At 38.1% G+C, this 20,384-nt stretch overlaps 2 protein-coding genes, 2 long non-coding RNA genes and 1 pseudogene across 4 annotated transcripts; 3 read left to right on the top strand and 2 right to left on the bottom strand.

The window, feature by feature from the left end:
- Positions 1 to 1,678, top strand: LOC116933220 (annotated as a pseudogene).
- A 1,179-nt stretch (positions 1,679 to 2,857) lies between these two features.
- On the top strand, positions 2,858 to 4,249 carry LOC116933215. The gene is made up of 2 exons (XM_045180765.1): positions 2,858 to 3,233; positions 3,336 to 4,249. Exons 1-2 carry the CDS (start codon positions 2,858 to 2,860, stop codon positions 4,247 to 4,249), a joined length of 1,290 nt encoding a protein of 429 aa, XP_045036700.1.
- A 2,037-nt stretch (positions 4,250 to 6,286) lies between these two features.
- LOC123477398 lies at positions 6,287 to 8,171 on the bottom strand. The gene is made up of 6 exons (XM_045180733.1): positions 7,492 to 8,171; positions 7,313 to 7,420; positions 7,026 to 7,254; positions 6,729 to 6,952; positions 6,497 to 6,671; positions 6,287 to 6,432 (listed from the first exon to the last, which is right to left on the bottom strand). Exons 3-6 carry the CDS (start codon positions 7,162 to 7,164, stop codon positions 6,317 to 6,319), a joined length of 654 nt encoding a protein of 217 aa, XP_045036668.1. The 5' UTR covers positions 7,165 to 7,254; positions 7,313 to 7,420; positions 7,492 to 8,171; the 3' UTR covers positions 6,287 to 6,316.
- A 7,124-nt stretch (positions 8,172 to 15,295) lies between these two features.
- LOC116916787 lies at positions 15,296 to 16,749 on the top strand. Its single transcript, XR_006652596.1, has 4 exons — positions 15,296 to 15,421; positions 15,508 to 15,829; positions 15,887 to 16,265; positions 16,323 to 16,749. It is a non-coding gene; the product is annotated as an uncharacterized LOC116916787 (long non-coding RNA).
- A 753-nt stretch (positions 16,750 to 17,502) lies between these two features.
- On the bottom strand, positions 17,503 to 18,785 carry LOC116916842. Its single transcript, XR_004390867.2, has 3 exons — positions 18,467 to 18,785; positions 18,142 to 18,387; positions 17,503 to 18,064 (listed from the first exon to the last, which is right to left on the bottom strand). It is a non-coding gene; the product is annotated as an uncharacterized LOC116916842 (long non-coding RNA).
- Between the last annotated feature and the right edge of the window lie 1,599 nt (positions 18,786 to 20,384).

Here is a 20,384-nt window from a genome sequence, read left to right as displayed (position 1 = left end):
ACAGGTTATGGGCCCAGGATTACGTATTAACTGAATCTATGATAACAAAATTGTTTTTTTTCCCGAATTACAGTACTAATAATGGCGAACAACGCCCCAGTGGGAAATTGTCTCAAAGACATGGCCCACATTGTGAAATTTGATGGCACCAACCACTTCGACTGGAAATACGAGTTTCTAGGGATTCTAGAACAGCATGGTCTCAAGCACTTGATTGAACCAACTGCTGGTGATGACGTTGTAGCCCGACCCAATGTGGTAAAGTTTTTTTTTTCCCCTCATATGCACATATTATACAGTTACTACAGCAAATCTACTCTAAAATGCATAGTGACTTATTGATTTAAACACAAAAATATGTTGCATTGGTGACCACCTAAAGTTACACCCAAAGCGATACCACATGTACAGACAATTCTGTGTAGTCCAAGGTCCAACACACACATTTAATTCATTTATTTTTCTTTCTCTCTCGCTTTGAAACTCAGCTGTACACCATGCAACATATCTAGTGACTTAACTCAAATTAGACAAAATATAAATCAATCAAATATCGTACACGTAAACATTGTCGATCAAGACATTTGTCTGCACATTATTCCAATTCCATTCAAGGAACTAAACAAAGTCTATATTATCCTATTCAGGCTAGAGACGCAAACAATGCAATCACCAATCAGGCAGCCATCGACTTGTGGAATCAAAAAGACATCATCATTCGAAATTCAATCTTGATTTCCATTGATTCAAGTCAGAAGCAAAACCTTTACGGACTGCCAACAGCCAGAGAAATGTGGGTAAAAATCAGTACCCTATTCGCTGCCCAAGCCGATGAGATTGAACAACAACTAATCACTAGAATCTTCAACTATCAACACAATCCAGGTCTATCCTAATCATACACCTTAATCGATATAATTCAAACAACTTTTGCTCTATCGAAACCAAATGCAGGAAAGGATATTAGATATCACATCAACTGTATCATAAACGATGCTAACAAACTAAGAGAGATGGGCAGTCCCCTGCAAGACAAATACATAATCAATAGAATGTTGCAAACACTACCTGAGAGTTACCGACATGTACGTTCAGCATGGACCAATATCCCTAGAGGCGAGGAAACCATCGATAATTTAGCTCAACGACTGATAGCTGAAGAGGGAGTCGTAGCATCCTATGCAGTACAGACCCCAGTACCACCTACCAACTCAATTGCATTCCAAGCCACAGTCCCTGGTATGATTTTTTTTTTTCTTCTCTCGAAACGAAGTCAAGTATCCACTCATACTAAATCAACTCCCTTCTTAACTAATAGAATCTGGGGTTGATAACGCCCATTATGCAACAAATAGAGGAGGCCAAAGAGGCCGAGGACGTGGCGGCTTTAGAGGACGTGGTGGTCGTGGCAATTTTGAAGGGCCTAGAGGTGGTGGTGTTAATCAACATTCCCCAAAACAAGAAGGCGCTAATCTAGAAACCCCTCAGAAAGTCTTCAACTGCATTTATTGCCAAAGAGATTCCCACCACACAGTTTACTGTATGAAATTGATTTCTGCCCGCAAACTCGCAACAGAACATTTCACCAAAAAAGACTCTGGCTACCCCGCCTCTGCGTGTTACGTATCCAGAAGTGTTTTTGACTGGTTTGCAGACTCAGGGGCGACCTCCCATATGACAGACCAACTGTCACTACTAATGGATTACCAGCCTATTGAACTCGGTTCCTGGATGGTCACGGGAATTAAAGGCACATCCTTACCTGTACACGGACAGGGAAGTGTAAGAGTCATTACTGAGAATGAACACGAACGAGTTATCTCACCAGTGTTGCATGTACCTGAGTTAGGTACCAATCTATTCTCTATTGGATCTGCCACAGAAGCGGGCATGAAGACTGTCTTCACTGGCACCAGTGTAAACATTTTGAGCCCTGACGGCAACATCTTCGTGGAGGGTGAACGTGCAGCTCGTACCATGTACCACCTCAAGATCAGATCGAAAGTGAATATTGACCACGCTGCAGCGGCAACATCAACTGGCAAAAGAGTCTCTCCTGAAATACTACATCAGCGACTAGGCCACGTGAATTTCAAGAATTTAAAACGGATGGCGACACAATTACTGGTTGACGGGCTCAACATTTTTCAAGTTACAGAAGAAGAATGGAAAGCATTTAAAGAAATAATCTACAAGTGTTTCGGGTGTGCCCAAGGAAAAATGCACAAGACATCCTACAACCATTCCAGCACACATACTGCCCAGGCCTGTGGGGATCGAGTACACACCGACTACTGCGGTCCGATGTCCAACGCTTCGTTGGGGGGAGCCCGATTCTTAGCATTATTCAAAGATGAATGGACGGAATGGTTTGACGTCTACTTTATGAAGAATAAGTAAGAAATCCCGGATCATTTCGAATCATTCAGGGTAAAGATGGAGACTCAAACTGGATACAAGATTAAAGTCTTACGATCGGACAATGCTGCAGAATACGTAAGTGCGAGGCAAAGTAACAGATTGACTGAACTAGGAATCATCCATGAAACCAGCGCCCCATACACACCACAACAGAACGGAAACAAAATTGATGGAAGAGAAAGATTCAGCAACGGAAGAGGAGGACAAAAGCTATAGCTCTATAGATAGTGAAGAAGAGGTAAAAGAAGATAACGAGAATCTCACGTCAGAAGAGGAGGAAGACGGCAATCCAGTCCGTCAAATAGGGAAAGAAAAGAGCTTAAAAGAAAGAGAAATAAAAACAGAAAGAAACAAGCCGATAGCTCCTAGTTATCCAAAACAGTTGGATCAATCCATCAAGACAGGGAAGAAGCTACTGGGAGAGAAAATACCCAGAATGAATTCTCAAAGCCACTATGATCACATGTATCGTTGCATGAAAGCGGGAGGAGCTTCAAAGGAAGAAGCGCACGCAGGCGCCAAAGCCGCAGCAAAACACGTAACAAAATCAATGAACAAAATTAAGGAAAAGCAAAAAAAGGAAACGATAGAAAAATCTTGCCCAGTAGAAACAAATCAAAGCTGCTATTTGAGCCAAAAGCTATTGTTAAATCAACAACAACAGACGGTCTCCCTCTTGGCTCAAGTACCAGCCTTTAATGGATTAGGTTCGACGAAATTTAAGGACTGGATCAAACATTTTGATGCAGTAATGAATACTTCAGAGTTTGAAGAGGGAAGGAAAATTAAGTTGCTGTGCTCTAAAGTTTTTGGTTTAGCGACTGACTGCGTAACGACTTTTCAGTTACGCTATCCAAAAGAGGTGCAGGATTTCTCAAAAATAAAACAATGCTTACAAGACCGGTATCATGGAGGAGATAGTAGAAAAATTTACTTGACCGAATACAACAATTGTATACGAAACCCTGGAGAACCAATTAGGGATTACGCGTGTCGCATACAAAAATTTTTTTCATTTGCTTACCCAACAAGGGAGGGGAAATTGGTAGACCTCAAAATGAGAGAACAGCTGATAATGGACAAATTCTTGGGGGGACTTAAAAACAATCTTCGAGAACGAATAAGCTTTAAAGAATTGAAGAATCTAGATAGTTTGATAAAAGCAACGGAGAATTGTGCGGCCGTCTTAAATGAAGCTAAATTAGAGAGACGAAACGTAGAATTCATTAATGCTGTCGCATCAAATTCGAATGCATCTCCTTCAAGCAAAATTAAAGGAAAATTATCAGAATTAGAAGTAACGCTAAAAAATAATCAGCAATTAATGAGTGTGTTAATGCTGCAAAACCAGGAAACGGCTAAATTATTGAATAAAGTCGTACAAGCACAGACCCAAACAAATTTCCGTTCCCAAACCGGTCTTCATCCCCAGCCCGCTTTTCAAGCCCAAGCTGGTTTCCCTACTCGATCCATGCCGCAATCCCAACAAACACAGAACTGCAATAGTCAATTTGAACAAAACCCTAAAAGATTTCAACAACAAAATAAAGAAGGTCAATTCGGACAAAAGCAACCATCCCAAAGTGACCGAAATAACCAAACCGGTTGGAATCAACCAGGTCCAAAATATTGTGCATATTGCAAAACCAATACGCCTCTAACAGCGATGTATAGTTGGGGCCCAGGGGGTCCTAGATGTTTTAAATGCAAACAGAATGGACATGTACAGCGTGAATGCCCAGGCCCACAACCAAAACCTAATCAAACATACGGCCCTTCACTACAAAATAACTCAGGCCAATTGAACCGTTTTGAACAGGGAAACTAAAAACCACCTTTTGTAATGTTGGGAATAAAGGTGGACCTTGTCCGAAGCCCCGACAAAATGTTAATGAAGTCAGAGAAAGTAGAAAAAATAAAATACCCCGACTAAGACTACAAGTCGGTGACACACATTTTTTTGCCCTTTTGGATAGCGGTGCGGGTAGAAGCTTGATAAAAACGGAAATTTTGCAACGAATTGGAAATCAAATCAAAAACTATAGTACTGATGCCCGGGTAGAACTCTTTGGTGTGGACAACACTAGACTTAGAACAAGAGGGACAGTTACCCTCGAAATGAATGTATTAGGCGATGATCTTCTGCAGGATTTCATTGTCGTGAATAGAATCAACGAAGATTGTATCTTAGGTTTAGACGCTTTATATGAGTACAAATTTATTATAGATGGGAGCGAGAGAAAAATATACCGTGTCAAAGAAGACACGGCCTCTTCGCCAGCCATAATCACAAGACAGAGGATCACGATCATGCCCTTTAGCGCCACTGTCGTTGAATCCGAAGGGGAAGGCTGAATACTTCCTCTGAATATCACATGTTATTTAGAAAGAGGGCCGGGATTACACAGCGGGTTACGAGTGTACCCCTTCGTCTGCAGTGTTAACGATTTGACAGTTTTCTCCGTAGTTTTAATTAACGAAACCAACGAACCGATAACCATATCAAAATTCCAAGTAATTGGAAGAATGGAATTCGGAAGAACAGAAAAAGAGTGCATTAACTTTTGTGGGACCAAAGAACAATCTTCTATCGAATTAGATTTTAGTGAAAACTTACTTCCAGTAATGGCAGAAGCAGACCGAGCTTCTTTGATTAAATTTTTAGAAAATAAATCTTCAATGTTCGTATCTAAAGCAGATGAATTAGGAAAAACAGGACTAGTTAAACACCACATTATCACGGAAGGACAAGGACCCATACGATTAAGACCCTATCGGATTCACAATAACAATAAAAAAGAATTAGAAAGTATTTTGCAAGAGTTATTAGTTAATAGAATAATAAGACCGTCCGTTTCCCTATGGGCAGCAACCATAGTTTTAGTAAAAAAGAAAAGTGGGGGGATTAGATTGTGCATAGATTACAGGAAACTAAACCAGATAACAAAAAAAGACTCGTTTCCGCTACCCAGAATTGATGATGTCCTCGACTTACTTCATGGACAGCAGTACTTCAGTACACTTGATTTAGCATCAGGCTATTGGCAAATTGAAATGGATGAAAGTTCCAAGGAAAAAACTGCTTTTATAGTTGATAATAATTTGTACGAGTGGAACCGACTGGCATTCGGATTGACGAATGCACCGGGGACCTTTCAACGTTTAATGAACTTTGTGTTACGCTCAGTGATTGGCGAAATCTGTTTAGTCTATCTGGACGATATTATAGTTTTTTCGAAAACCAAGGAAGAACATCTCCACAACTTGGAAAGAATTTTCAATCCATTAAAAGAAGCTAATCTAAAACTTGGCCCCTCAAAATGTAAATTTATGTGTGAATCCGTTCAGTATTTGGGGCATGTAATTTCAGCAAGTGAAATCACCCCCGATCCAGAAAAAACTGAGCGACTAAAAAATTACGAAAGGCCGAAAAGCATAGTAGAAATACAATCATTCTTGGGACTTGCATCTTATTACAGGCGTTTTATAAAAAATTTTGCAGATATAGCCCACCCGTTAATTGAGCTTACAAAAAAAACAAAAAACAGAGTTAACAAAAAAGGGAAGAAAGAATAATATAATATACCCACACAGCACATTTGGTTCCCCAGGACCTCCCAAGATCCTCTTAATTTCCTCCTCAGTCTTTCTTGTGAGCTTCCTAAATTCCTCTAAAAACCATCTTTTTGGTTACCTGGTGGCTTCCTGATAACCTCCTCAGTACCTCTCTCACCTTCCCGAGGATCTCCCCATAACCTCCAATAATGAAACAAATTAACCATATATATACCGGCTAGTATTCCGTACCCAGCTCCGATTTTCAGCAATAATTGTTATGATAAAATGAAAACATATAAACAAAACACATTTTTCAAATGTTTTATTTATTCATCAACTACATTTGACTTTTCAAATTCTGCTGACAGTGACGAAGCCACTCGGTTACTTGATACTGCACTTTAACTGTAGTTTTCTCATCACCAGCAAGGTCTTTGTTACCGAGGACGGCACCTGTAGTACATTGCAAAATTTGTTACTATTAAGCCAGAATAAATTTATCTTTATCGATCTTTACCAGAGATTGCAGCATAGATATTCTTCAGATCAGAAAATTTAGCTTTCTCGATTCCTTTTGAGGATTTTCCCGTCCAAGTGAACTTAGTTCCAATTTCGTATGAGAATAACTTTTCCATTATTGCATAAACCGTTTTCTGGAGATTTATTCCACCGACACGGAGCAGCAAAAGGATCTGAAAAAAATTAAAGGTTGCAAACGGAAATAATAAAAACTGAATATTTACTGTTACCATTTGTTGTCGAGATTGTTGGTCCTTCATTGAATTTTCAAGATGTTCAATAGCATCGAACGAATCCAAAGGCAAAAGGAATTGCTGTTCATTTTCTTCGATTCTTTGTATTGTACAAATACACGGTTTCGGTCTCGAGTCCAAAAGATCGTCGATTTTTGCAGTCATTTCTCGAAATTGGATTTTTAAAAATTCCAAACTTCTTTTAGTGTAGTCTTGAAATACTTAAAAGATGAAGCACCAAAAAATGGATTACATTAAATTCAGTTTTAATAAAGAAATTGTTGAAAAAATCACCTGGTTCACAAATACTGTTGATGTCTCGTTCAACTTCAAACTGAGACAAATTAGCAACCTCCACGTTTTGATTTGCCTCCCGACGCATTCTCCTTATGTGAGCCTGAGATGTGCTGCTAGCAGTATTAACCCTTTTCATTATCAAATTTACCTTGAATAAATTGATGTTGACGTATGACGTTGACGACCAAGTTGTTTTTTGAAACTATGATGCTGCAAGCCTGCAACACTGATAACAAAAAAAAATTAATACAAATTTTGACTGTAATTCTTTTAAACTAATTTACCTCTAACTTAGAGCATCAATGCACTGACAAAACAAGAGTTCAGAGTGAGTAGAGCATGGAGAATTAAGTAGACTGTACAGTTACGGCCACGAGATTCAAATTTCAATCCTGATGATAGAATAGTTTTGCAATGCCAAGAGGAATTTTCACTACTTATATTGATATTTTAGATAAATTACCAAGGCAAGAATATCAGGTAATTCAATTCCAGAATGCAGCAATAGTTGACTAAATCCACGAGAAGATGTAATCCACTTTTCAGTTGAAGAAAACGATATCCAGAAGGCGAACTCGACAAAGAACGAAATAAAATGACTGCCAATTTATTTTTATCTATTTATTTATTTTTGGTCTACAAATTATTCTATTCCCGACCGTCAGAGATGTCAGCAATAGCGACGCAGAACGTCAGCCACTGCAACACCAACCGCTTTCGTTTATTCAAAAATTCCCTTCCGCACAACCAGTAGGGATGTCAGCTGTAGCGACGCAGAACGTCAGCCACTGCAACACCAGCCACTGTTGTATAACAAAATTACCCTTCCGCACAACCAGCGGGGATGTCAGCTGTAGTGACGCAGAACGCCAGCCACTGCAACACCAGCCACTGTTGTATAACAACAAAAATGCCCTTCCGCACAACTAACGGGAATGTCAGCGGTAGCGACGCATGAACGTCAGCCACTGCAACACTAGCCGTTGTTGGTTTACAAAAATGCCCTTCTGCACAACCAGCAGGGATGTCAGCGGTAGCGACGCATAAACGTCAGCCACTGCAACACCAGCCGCTGTTGTTTCACACACAAAGAAAAAGCGCGCCAAAATACCCCACACAACACAAAGCCAAAAAAAAAAAAAATTAATAAAATAAAAAATAAATAAATAAAAAAAAAAAGGCTGAAATCTACTTGGAAACGTCCTCTCGACGAATTACCAGCAGCAATTGAAAAATACACAAAAAAAATGCAACGAAAAATGTCTATTCACCGATCCGCCATGTTGGTTTGGCGCCAAGGATGGGAAGAATCCGCCACAAAATCCAGCAAATCGGGATGAAATTCGCTCCCAAACACCCAAATGCCACGTTCAGCGACAAGATTTTCTTCCGGAGAATGTCGATGGATGTTGAAATCTGCCTCAGCAAGCTGGATGTTTTCCGATAAAGCCGAATGATCAGTTTTAGCAAGGGGTCACCACGCCGTCGCAGCCACGGGAAGCGAGCACTCGATCCCACTTCTGACACCAAATGTCGCCGGATGGCAAGAAATTAAAGATAAAGTCACTGTTCGGCTGGATCACTCGCAAATGTAGTGTATTCCACACCTTGACGGCACAAATCCGGTAAGGTAAAACACAAAAGAAACAAAACTGAAATGTTGGAGGACGATGCTCTTCTGCCTGCTCTGCTCTACGTCTCGCGCCCAACTGCCGGTCTCTCCTTCCCCAACGCGTCTTCTATCGTTCGCCACCTAGCGGTCGGAATTGGGACTATCCCGTACCGCCACAATAGCGGCTAAGGTTGAAAAAAGAGTGATTGATCGTTTTACGTGTTGCCAGCACATCAAACGATTTCAGTTCTCACAACACGATGCTGCTTATACAGCTGGATTACGGATGGCAAAGTGATGTGGTGGATGCTATTTGTAGAGAAATAAATAAGAGCGCTCAAAATAAATACAGCCATGCCCAAATTAGATAAACAATTAAGAAATAATTCAAATAAACGAAACCAAAACAAAAAAAAAAATTTCGCAAATCAAGCGAAAATTTAGAAATACTGATAAAATCTTACCATACAAAAGGCATCCTGAAAACATTATAAATAGAACAGCGTAAATTTTACGAATGATGCCGTATACGCATATCCGATAACCTTCCTCAGGACAACATTGGGAGGTCTAATAAAAGCTTGGGAGGCCAAGAGCCTATTGGGAGGGTCCCAAGAGGAAGCTGTGCTGTGTGGGTAATAATAATAACGAAAGAAGAAAATAAAAACAGTAATTTTGAATGGGGGGAAGAGGAACAAAAAGCCTTTAAGAGACTTCACGAATGTCTCATAACACCGCATATTGTCGCATTCCCTGATTTTAACAAGGAATTTTTAATTTTCACGGATGCAAGTAACTATGTTATTGGAGCGGACTTAAGCAATATTCAAAATGACCAGGAAGTAGTCATTGCGTATTCCAGTAGACATCTAAACAATGCTGAGCGCAACTTTTCAGCAATAGAGCGTGAAGCACTTGCAATTGTTTATGGGATTAAAAGATATCGCCATTACATGCAAGATGAAAGGTTTGAGATCGTAAGCGATCACAGACCACTACAATGGCTGGAATCTCACAAGGACGAGAATAGTAGGTTGGGACGGTGGTCGATTGCGTTATCCGCAGCAAAATACAAGATTAGATACAAACCTGGAAGAGAACATAGGAATGCTGATTTTTTCTCCCGTATCCGAGTTGTAACAACCGGAGAACTATCAGATTTTACAAAAAAATTGATAGAAGAGCAGAAGAAAGACAAGCTATGCGCAAAGATAATGAATTATTTGAGTGAAGGAATTCTATCAGAAATAGATGAGCTAGAGAACCCTGATTGGGTGAAAGAAATTGGAATTTTTCGAATCGACAGCGGAGTTTTGAGAAGGGATTTCTATCCTGGCTCAAAGAAAAGAAGAAAATATGTACAAGAACAAACTGTTGTACCCTATTCGCTGAGAAAAACTGTAGTTAAAGAATACCACAATTGTCTTTTAGCGGGACATCTAGCGTTTCTACGCACATACTTTAGAGTTAGGGACAAATTCTATTGGCCAGAGATGTTAAAAGACATAAAAAATTATTGCAAATCGTGCGAAGTTTGTGCATTACAAAGACGCGTGGTAACCAGAGCGTTTCTGAATCCTCTTGAAATAGCGACGGCCCCATTTGAAGTTATAGGTATGGATTTTCTAGGGCCAATCAAACCCGAATCCTTGAACGGAAATAAATATGTATTGGTGATGACTGATGCTTTTTCAAAATGGACGGAGGTCGTAGCGTTGCCGAACCAAACGGCCGAAACGACTTGCCGAGCCTTAATGGAAAAGATTGTACTGTATCACGGCCCACCCAAAATTATCATTACTGATAGAGGCTCCAATTTTACCTCCCAACTGTTCAACAGTTTGTGTAGAGAATTGAAAACTAAACACAAGACTACGACAGCCTATCATCCGCAATCAAATGGTATGACAGAGCGCTTCAACAAAACCGTAGTAGAAATGATTCGGAAATATATAGATGGTGGTTATGAACGTTGGGCGTCGGCGTATAGAAATTTAGTTCACTCATTCACAATGGAGAGCCACTATTTTTTAATAATGGCAAAAGACCCAAATATGGTCGTCGATAGATTTTTAATCCCAGAAGCAGAATTGATCACTCCGCAAGATTATAAAAGTCAGGCAATGAAACGACTAAGAGAGGGTTTCGCACTAGCAAGAAAAAATTTATTAGACGCAAAAGTAAGAAAAAAAATTCAATATGACAAGAGGGCAAAAGAAAACAACTTTGAACTGGGAGACAGAGTACTGCTAGACGTAAGAGTGAACAAGATAGGCACGAGTAAAAAACTCAATCCGAGATATCAAGGTCCATATAGAATTTCCAAAGTCAACTCGAATGGAACTGTAGAAATACCATGGTATAATAGTTTAGAGGTACGTCTACTCCTATCCGGCCAAAGTGTCGTCGTTTTCAGGAACGTAGGTGGCAGCACTTGTTCAGTAGAAAAGTAGTTGTCAGTAAAAAAAACTGCTAAACAGCATTCTTTTTTATGGCAAAGTGCCAAATTTCCTTCCCCTTCTAGCCCTTTCAAAAAATTCTAGAATTTTCCCCTTCAGGATTAAGACATTTTTGCAAAATGGATAGCACTTCTAATTTTTTTTTCTATAAAAATAAAAATATTTGAAGGCTATAACTTAATTACACATTCCCCAAAAATGCGAAAAACCCTTATTTTCCCTATACCTTCCATGTAAATTCGACTTCGATGAACAAGTGCTGCCGCCTACGTTCCTGAAAACGACGACACTTTGGCGGAGGGGGAATCCTAGGGTGTTTCATTTTTGACTTTTATTTTTTGATTTGAACGAACTTTGGTTTTGGGGTGTATAATAATAAATAAAAAAATTCTCACCAAGTTTGATCAAGTGGTTGAGGCACATCGTCAAATTTTTCATCTTTAACCAAAGAAAATCTGAATAAAATTTAAATATTCAATCTGATTCCCGCTGATTTAGTTATTATTTTACTTTATTTTGAAGGGGGGGGGATTCATTATTGGTTTAGAGCGTTGAAATTTGGTGTGTGTGTTCCTTTAATATACATCTCAAACATATCCCAAGTTCTCTTCAATCAAACGAGCAGTTCGTGAAAAAAAAATTAAATATCACGTTTTTTCAAGCGTTTTTCATGTTTTTTCGATGGGGGGAGGGAGCTAAAAATTTTTTTTGAACGTTTTAACTTGGTGAGATTTTTTTTTGTATTATTATACACCCCAAAACCAAAGTTCGTTCAAATCAAAAAATAAAAGTAAAAAATGAAACACCCTAGGGAATCCTTAAGCAGTAGACGTACCTCTAAACTATTATACCATGGAAATACGTTCCTACAATGGCGCGAGAACTCAATTCACCCATGTAAATCAGTTAAAAGCATTAACCGAAAGTATGGTATGGCGTGATGAGGAATGTGTATACTTTGACGATCTGAGAACGACCGAGTTACGAGCGATAAGACAGTCTGACGAATCGTCTAATGGTGACAAGTCAGACAAGGAACCGGAAGAAGAATCCGACGAAGACGAAGCAGAAAATTTGGATTTCGAGAAGGAAAATAGTCCAATTAGGGCAAGCCCTGAAACAAGTCAACAACCAGGCACCTTTGGCTACGGCAACCCTTTTTTAGAAAATAAAGTTTCTAAGCATATCAGGCAGAACCTAGAACAGACTAGGGATGAAGAAGCTAACGTACAAAAAGAACCAGTACAACCAAACGGTACCCAACGAGAAAAAAATAACACGAGTTGCGACCCGTCTTCCCGATAAGTTTAAGGACTTTGATATGGAAGCATAAAAAATAATAACCTAAATTCTCTTTCGACACTTCAGAGAGTATAAAAAGACAAACAAAGGTGACAGTCACCAGGCACAAGTTAAAATGAAAGAGGAAACCAAAACTGAGGGAAGGTCTGTTGGAGGACAAAGTCGTTCTCTAAACTTTACAAAATTTTGTGTTATAATTTTGCACGCCATAGCTGATTCGTGAACAACGAATCCATTGTGACCAATTTCGTTCAAATCAAAAGAAGCATGCGGGAGTTTTTCAGAAATTCCAAAAAATTGAATTCAGCGCGTAAAGGTACATAGAAGCCTCTCCTCACTAGGAGTAGAAATTCAGTCCCTTAATTAAAAAAAATATATATACATATATTTTGTGTTATAAGGAGGGGGGGGTGATGTAAGGAATTCAGGAGGAAAGGATCTCTAAGATTGCAATGATCCTTGAGAGTTCAACGTTCTCAGGGTAGCCCTTGTTATTGTCACAAAGCAATGCAGGGAGTTGACCGTGTGAATGACTTTCTACTCGTGACCTCCAATCGGAAACCCATCTAGCTAGTCTAGAATGTTCCCCCTTACTGGTCACTAGGGCAAGCCCAAGAATAGACTATATACTACTTCCTTTAATTTTGACCTCTAAGAAAGTGACGTTTAGCCAGAAAAGCCTACCCGAAAGGTAACAAATAAGACCAAAAAAACAGAAACAAGTAGATTCTTAGACGGTCCCTTCTTCCCTCAACTAGTGTGTTGTTCTGCTCTTCGGAAAACCAAGACTAGAACCCTTGTCTCAAACCATCATTTGAAAGTGTATTTCTTCCTTCCTCACGACGTTCCTGTACGACAATGCGGTAAATAAACCATTTAAATTCAATTATTTTTTGTTGATAGTCTCTGCAACTAACGCAGAAACTATTACAATATTACTAAAACGTAAAGGATAATTTGAAACAAATTATTCTTGCTCTTTGTGAATGGCATGCAGAGCATTCGTAAAAATAGAAATGGAACCATAATGAATGCCTTCATCATCTAACGACAGTTTTAACATTTCTGTTTGCATGAATAAAAGAGTCAATATGGTGGCTTTGCACCAACCTATATGGAACACATAATACACAGAAAGAAGGAGAACAATTGCTTCCATGCACGAGTTAGACGATTGTGTCAAGCCTTCTTTATCAACAACTATGGTGTAACATTCACCGATCTTAAGTATAAATGGAGTCAATCTTGAAGCGGGTAGTTTTCTAATATACGACCTCAAATCGGCACAATCCTGGAATTAGTTCGAGATGAATAGCAACTTACTTTTTCATAACATAAGTTTTGGAAAAAAACAAATATCTCCTGCACGTCTATATTACATCTTCTACTTTCTGCCGATCTTTTGCTTACGGTAGTTAACAAACACAACAATTCGAGAGCTGCACAATATTTTTTATCTAAACGAAAAACAGCAGTAAACATTGGTATACAAAAATAAGATTGAAATTTAATATTAATTTACCGAAACATGTCTCGAAATTATTGAGTGACGCGTAGTATCGTAAAACTTTTATTACTGAAGCAGAAGTACTACTCTTAGCCAATGTGATAATCTTAGGAACAATAGCCATCCAACTTTCGTGAATCCGCATACAACAATTTACACCTAAAATGCGGTCCATTTCATGGCACAGCTAAAATTCGAAATTTTTAGTCGGTGTTCTCGTAAACAAATATAAATTTTTTTATATACATACGTAAGACGCTTGATTGAGGACTGGACAACGCATCTTAACAATATCCATGGCGTTTGTATACATGCCGGTAATGATCTCACGGCGTCTACCTGAGAGAGTTAGATCGGTCAAAGTTTTCAATGCTATGGCATTTCCGCTAGTTTTGTGTTGTTCTATCAAAACTTGTACATTTGCCAAGTACGAAACCATGTCAACTAAAATATAAATAGTAATAAAAAAATAAAACAGTGCAAAGAAAAATTTTTTTTGCCTTAACATACCCTCTTCTTCTTGGCCAAAGACCCCAGGATTATAAATGTGTGTCAATTGTTTTCTAGGACGACCTCCCTTTCCTGAAAGTTTCACTCCAGCCTTTTGTCGCTCCCGTCTGAAACGGAGCTTGAGAGAGGTTAGTTGAATTCTCAAGTGGAACATAAAAAAAAGAATACAGATTACAAAGAATTACAAAAGTAAACCTACTCCTTGTTACCATGGATACGTCTTCATTTTTCGGATCGGCCATAATAGCTTTTCCATATGTGTCAAATAGTTTAGAAACTACCCATTTTAAACAATCCGTAGTTGGTGCAATCGTGCACTGTTAATCTTGACTTTCGGTTTTCGTTAGTTAGGGTGCAACGATTATCGATAAGAGTGTACGATTATCGCAAACTATTTCTGCTGTTTGTTATCGCAAACGGTTTTTGTTACTTAAAAACTAACGAAAATCGTACGTTGGTTTACGTTTAACGATTTTGGTTCCTTTTCGACGAACAAAATTCGTTAACATTATACAATTTCCGCAAAGGTACATTACGGTTGATGATTTTCTTTTGTTGAAAATAAATAAAAATTTAGTACGCTAGTGCTAAAATCGGTTGTTAAATGACGACGATTTCCGCAAGATACACCAATTTCATTTTTAGTTCGTAAATTATTGAAGCATCGCGATTTTATTTTGATGAGTCGATTTGTGACTTTTAACTGTCAAAGTCAGCAGTTATAATTTACTTTTTTTCAATTGTAAAAATTAAAAATTTCCATAAAAAAGAAATAATGCATTTAATTTTACTTTGCTACGTTGGTTTGTAAGTTTTTTTTAAGGAGTAGAAAAAGATGATTTGTCTTTTTGGTTCAAAAGTCTCCGATAGAGCGCCACAATAAGTTAACCTACATTAACGTTGCTTTTAAATAACAAAGTAGCAGCATAGTGTTTAGTCTAAACCTCATTGAGGTGAAACCAAACAGCAGAGACTACGGTGAAACGTTCAGCTGCGTAACTGTGTAAGTTGTTATTTTACCAATTTCACAATAACACTATTATTTTCATTATGTACTAATGCATTAATTGGTACCGTTCGTTTTTATAGTTTCATTTTGTTATGATGGAAAACGTTACGAAAACAGTAATTGTGGAAATCGATGGGAATTATGAATTCGAAGTAGAGTTCCAGAGTGGTGGTTTGAATTGTGATTTGCAAGGAATTCTTAAGTGCATGAAATCTAAATCTAACAGAGTAAAGGAAATTTCACACTAAACAACATTTGTATTTAAAAGACAAAGTGAAAAGTTCCCTGGTGAATGGGTCACAGTAGGGGATTTGTCACCAGTAAAGGACATGTGCACCTTGCAGTGTAATGTAAAGCCTTCTCGTTCAAAAGTCCATTTAAACGACTCAACTTATAATAATGGTAGGTCAATTATTTGTGAAATGTTATTTGTTAATCTAACTCTAGTTAATATTGAAGACCCTCTTAAAGAAACCTGTTTGGTCGAAGACAATTGGGAGGAGTTTACAACTGAGGAAAACACTTCGTTATCCATGTCTGCCTCAATATCCAGAATGAACAATGACTCACGTTTTGAAGGTGTCTGTATAGGTAAAATGAAAATTTGCAAGTTATCCCATGTTTGTCTTGAATGTTGAAATCTTATTTCTATTAGAAAAGGAACGACAAATCCAAGTTGTTGAAGCATCTGTTTCCAAAACACTATCTACATTTGTCATATTGGAAGAAGCAGATGGAAATTTGCAGTCACAACCTCTACCGAACATGGAAAATACTCACGAATTTGTCAGAGGAAACCATGTATTACCAACGCACGTTCCTAACAAACGAAATCAAGGTAGGTCTTGCAATTTGTAACATAATAAAATGGTGTTTAAGTTTATTTGTATGTCAGGTATTCATGCTGCAGCTACAATGAATCGTAAAATAGATAAAAAAAGTTTCACTCTGCCAAACCTTCTTGACTTCCAGGCCATTACATATTAAATTGTGACACATTGACTCATTTTAATACCTTTTATTTCTTGAGGAATTATTGAAAAAGAAGAGAACTACAGACTTCAAACTTCTTGGAGCAAGAGAGCGACAGTGAGAGAGTGAAGCTAAACAGCATCCTTTTTGGGGTGGATGGTTCAGCAACCATAAATTGCTGAACCGTTGCAATTTAGTCTCAACATTACACGGGTTTTTGGTTGAGGAATTTCCGAAAACACGATTGCACCGACTACGGATTGTTTAAAATGGGTAGTTTCAAAACTATTTGACACATATGGAAAAGCTATTATGGCTGATCCGAACAATGAAGACGTATCTATGGTAACAAGGAAAAACATTTTTTTACTTATGTTTCATCATTTGTTCTATTCATAAATACATTGGTTTTTTGTAAAAATCTGTGTGTTTTATTTACATAATTAATTCAGTGTATGGTTGTATGCTAGATTCTACAGTTACCTAATGAATTTTCCACTATTAAAAATTTTCGAATTTCGTTCGTTTAATACCACGGTTTTTGTGCGAAAAAACTAACGATTATCGAAGGATACAATCAGACGATTTTCGTTTTCGAAAACGACTAGTCGGTTTTCGTACGTATAAACGTACATCCCTTGTCCACCGATTTCTGACCATTTACCTACGTAAGCCTTGTGCCTATTCGAACAACAGTTAATTGAGCAGAAAGAGTATTTGAAAAGGAAAGTGCTATGGACGTGTATAATCCATAAGAAGGTATTAGGCTTATTCAATGTTTCTTTTGTTTTGTTTTTTGTACTGTAGCAACATTGTTTTATAATTATCTTATTCCTAAACTGAAGATAGACATTGTGACCAAATTAAGTTGTTGTGGTTATTCTTTATCTATCTTAAACTTACGATTGAATCATCATGTTATTTGTTCTACAGAAACCGTGGATAATTGTAACTACCGGTAAAACAACTGAGCTGATACACCATATGTGCTGGTTTCTGGTAATATTTTTGGAAATATTTATGTTTGATTAGAATATCATTATTTGAACCAAAATTTCTTACAGGAGTAAACGTATTGGCACAACATATCAGTTGTCATAATAGCACAGTTGTTGTGTTGAACCAAGGTAAACATTTTATGAACCAAATAAATGAAGGCTACTCCAATTTATAAATTGTATTTAAAATGTAAACCTTCCATTAATTTTTCCCTTGCCATTGTGTGCAGCAGTATCTGTCACTTGTCATGATTGTGTGGAGGAAAAGTGCAGAGTATCACTGTTGACAAATGAAAGTGATGAAGAGAAGAGGGCCACCATTGTATAAAAAATATTCCATTTAATGGAAAAACTTGTCATTGCTGTGATAAATTCTGCTGGATGTCCTTGAATGGGCAGTGACAGCGAAGGCTGTTTTGCCCAAACAGAAGATAACTTGGGCGGAGGCTCTTGTGATGTATTAGGGCTCCGGTGGTCTGAAAGACTCGTAACACTTCCAGCTGCACTGATAATAAGATTCTGAACTATGACTTGAGCTGTTTTTCAGGGATTGCAACATTCGCAATTGCTCGGATTATAGAATTTTCAACGGTCACCTTGGATGTTTTTTCAGTTATGTCACAAGTCCCGTTACCTGTTAACATACATCTAGGAAGAGGGCCCGATTCTTGCGGATAAAACGATAATAAATGATTCCTACAAATTGAACCAGAGAAATCATTTCGGTTTTAAAAGGGAGCTTACTTGGACTTCGAACGGAAGGCGAAGGATCTTGTGATGTGTTAGGGCTCCTGTTGACTGCACGGCTTGCAACACTTGTAATTGCACTGATAATTGTATTCTGAACTATGACTTTAGCTATATTTTCAGTGATTGCAACATTCGCAGTTGCACGTATTGCGGCACTTTCAACTGTCACCTTGGATGTTTTTTCAGTCACGTCACAAGTCCTGTCACCTGTTAACATACTCCTAGGAACAAGGCCCACTTCTGGGGATAGGAAGATTAAAAATTATTCCTACAAATTAAAGAAACAAAACCATTTAGTCTTAAACGGGAGCTTACTTACTTTTAACGGAAGGTAACTTGGGCAAAGGCTCTTTTGAAGAGTTTGGGTTCCGGTGGTCTGCACGACTATTAATACTACCAGTTGCACTGATAATAGGACTCTGAACTATGACTTTAGCTGTTTTTTCAGTGATTGCAGCATTCGTAGTTGAACGGATTATGGCACTTTCAACTGTCACCTTGGATGTTTTTTTCAGTCACGTCATAAGTCCCGTAACCTGTTAACTTACCCATAGTAACAGGGCCCGCTTCTGGGGATAAAATGATTAAAAATTATTCCTACAAATTATAGAACCCAAACCATTTTAGTCTTATACGGGAACTTACTTTTACTTTGACCCAAGCCATTGACTATAGCGTATTTACAGTTGCAATTGCTGAACCTGCCACCATGAGCGCTGTAAACCTAGAACATTCGCTCACTCGGGCTGAGCCATGGACTACTCTAACTAAAGGACGGGACTCTTTTCCAATCTCGCCTGGTTAAAGGGTGTCGTTGTGGGCTATTTTCATGAAAAAATAAAAAATACACCATTAAATGCAGCTTTAAAAGGAGATTGTAACCATTTAATTTTTTCTTCATAAAAAAAATCATTTAAGAAGATTTTTCGATTTTAATTTTTGTAGGAGGGAGAATTGGGCGGGCCGCCGGTGCCATCTATCAACCAAAAATCGCAAGTTCTTGCTGATTTACAACTGAACTCGAAATTGTCGGGTGCCATCTATCAACTAAAATCGCATGATCATGCTGATTGACACAACTTGGTCTCCACGAGACGGTCTCGAAGGGTCAAGACCGTCACCGCTACATCCCAGTGTGACTATCCCGGCTCTCTGATTGGCTCTCTCAACCCTTATACCCTTCCATGTATTTCTGCTTTCCGCTCCCACATTTTCCTGATACACACAGCGTGGTTTTCCGTGGGAGTGGAGTTCGCGCTTTGTTTCTTTGTGTATTAATATTATTTACATTTATTGTTTGCTGTTTGTAAAGTTTTACAAATACAACGTTTTTACTTATATCAATTGTTTTTTTCATTTTATATAATAGACTGAATTAAGTACCGATGTGTTTTCTTAAATTAGTGTAAATTGGGCCATAGGCACTTGGGCTGGCGGTTCCAACACCCGATCAGGTAATGATCGGGAAAAACCATAATTCTAAAAATTTTAAAAATGATAGGAATGGATGTATCTTTATAAGATCTGTCCATTTTTGCAAAAATGATGGTTAAAAAAATACTTATTGGAAGAGTTACCCGATTTACCGTTTTTCAGGTAGGTCGGTACGGTTTACGGGTATCCGGTTACCCCCCCCCCAATAATAAGTAAAATTTCAATAATTTATTGTGGGAAAACTATAAGACCAAAATTAATAAATTTTACAGAAATGGATAGCTCTTGACAAAGGCTATCCATTTCTGTACAATTTATTTTAAAATATTTAAACAAAAAATTTTTTTAAAAACAATGAAAATTGTTCCTTAAGTCTATAGGATCCAGTGTATCTCTCCCTTGTGAAGAGCTATCCATTTCTGCAAAATTTATTAATTTTTGTCTAACAATTTTCCCGCAAAAAATTATTTAAATTTCACGTATTATTGGGGGGTGGGGATTACCGGGTACCCGCTTAACCACACAGACCTACCTGAAAAATGGCAAATCGGTTTACTCTTCCAATAGGTAATTTTTAAGCAAAATTTTTTCAGAAGTGGATAGATCTTATCAAGATGTATCCTCTTCTATCTTAATAAAAGCGAATGGGGTATTTGTGGGCGGGATTTGTTTGTGTATCTTTCTGTTTGTTTGTCCGAGAAATTTCGTTTAGGCGCACGCTGCCATTGGTTGCATGCTCCTTTGACTGCTTTCCAGCACCCTTAAGAGACCGCTCCCATTTGCATCCCTCAAACAAGCCTCAA

The sequence above is a fragment of the Daphnia magna genome, unplaced genomic scaffold, assembly GCF_020631705.1.
Source record: "Daphnia magna isolate NIES unplaced genomic scaffold, ASM2063170v1.1 Dm_contigs021, whole genome shotgun sequence".
Taxonomy (NCBI): Eukaryota; Metazoa; Arthropoda; class Branchiopoda; order Diplostraca; family Daphniidae; genus Daphnia; species Daphnia magna.
The sequence above is the reverse complement of the archived record's forward strand: the minus strand, read 5'-3'. Positions and strand labels throughout refer to the sequence as shown.

Excerpts from the sequence above, each read along its gene's own strand:
- LOC116933215 (XM_045180765.1), top strand. The coding sequence starts at position 2,858 with ATGAATTCTCAAAGCCACTATGATCACATGTATCGTTGCATGAAAGCG. Across the intron at positions 3,234-3,335 it reads GCTGTGCTCTAAAGTTTTTG|GAGATAGTAGAAAAATTTAC; the intron begins GTTTAGCGACTG and ends GGTATCATGGAG.
- LOC123477398 (XM_045180733.1), bottom strand. The coding sequence starts at position 7,164 with ATGAAAAGGGTTAATACTGCTAGCAGCACATCTCAGGCTCACATAAGG. Across the intron at positions 6,672-6,728 it reads AACAATCTCGACAACAAATG|ATCCTTTTGCTGCTCCGTGT; the intron begins GTAACAGTAAAT and ends AATTTTTTTCAG. Across the intron at positions 6,433-6,496 it reads TATCTATGCTGCAATCTCTG|GTGCCGTCCTCGGTAACAAA; the intron begins GTAAAGATCGAT and ends AATGTACTACAG.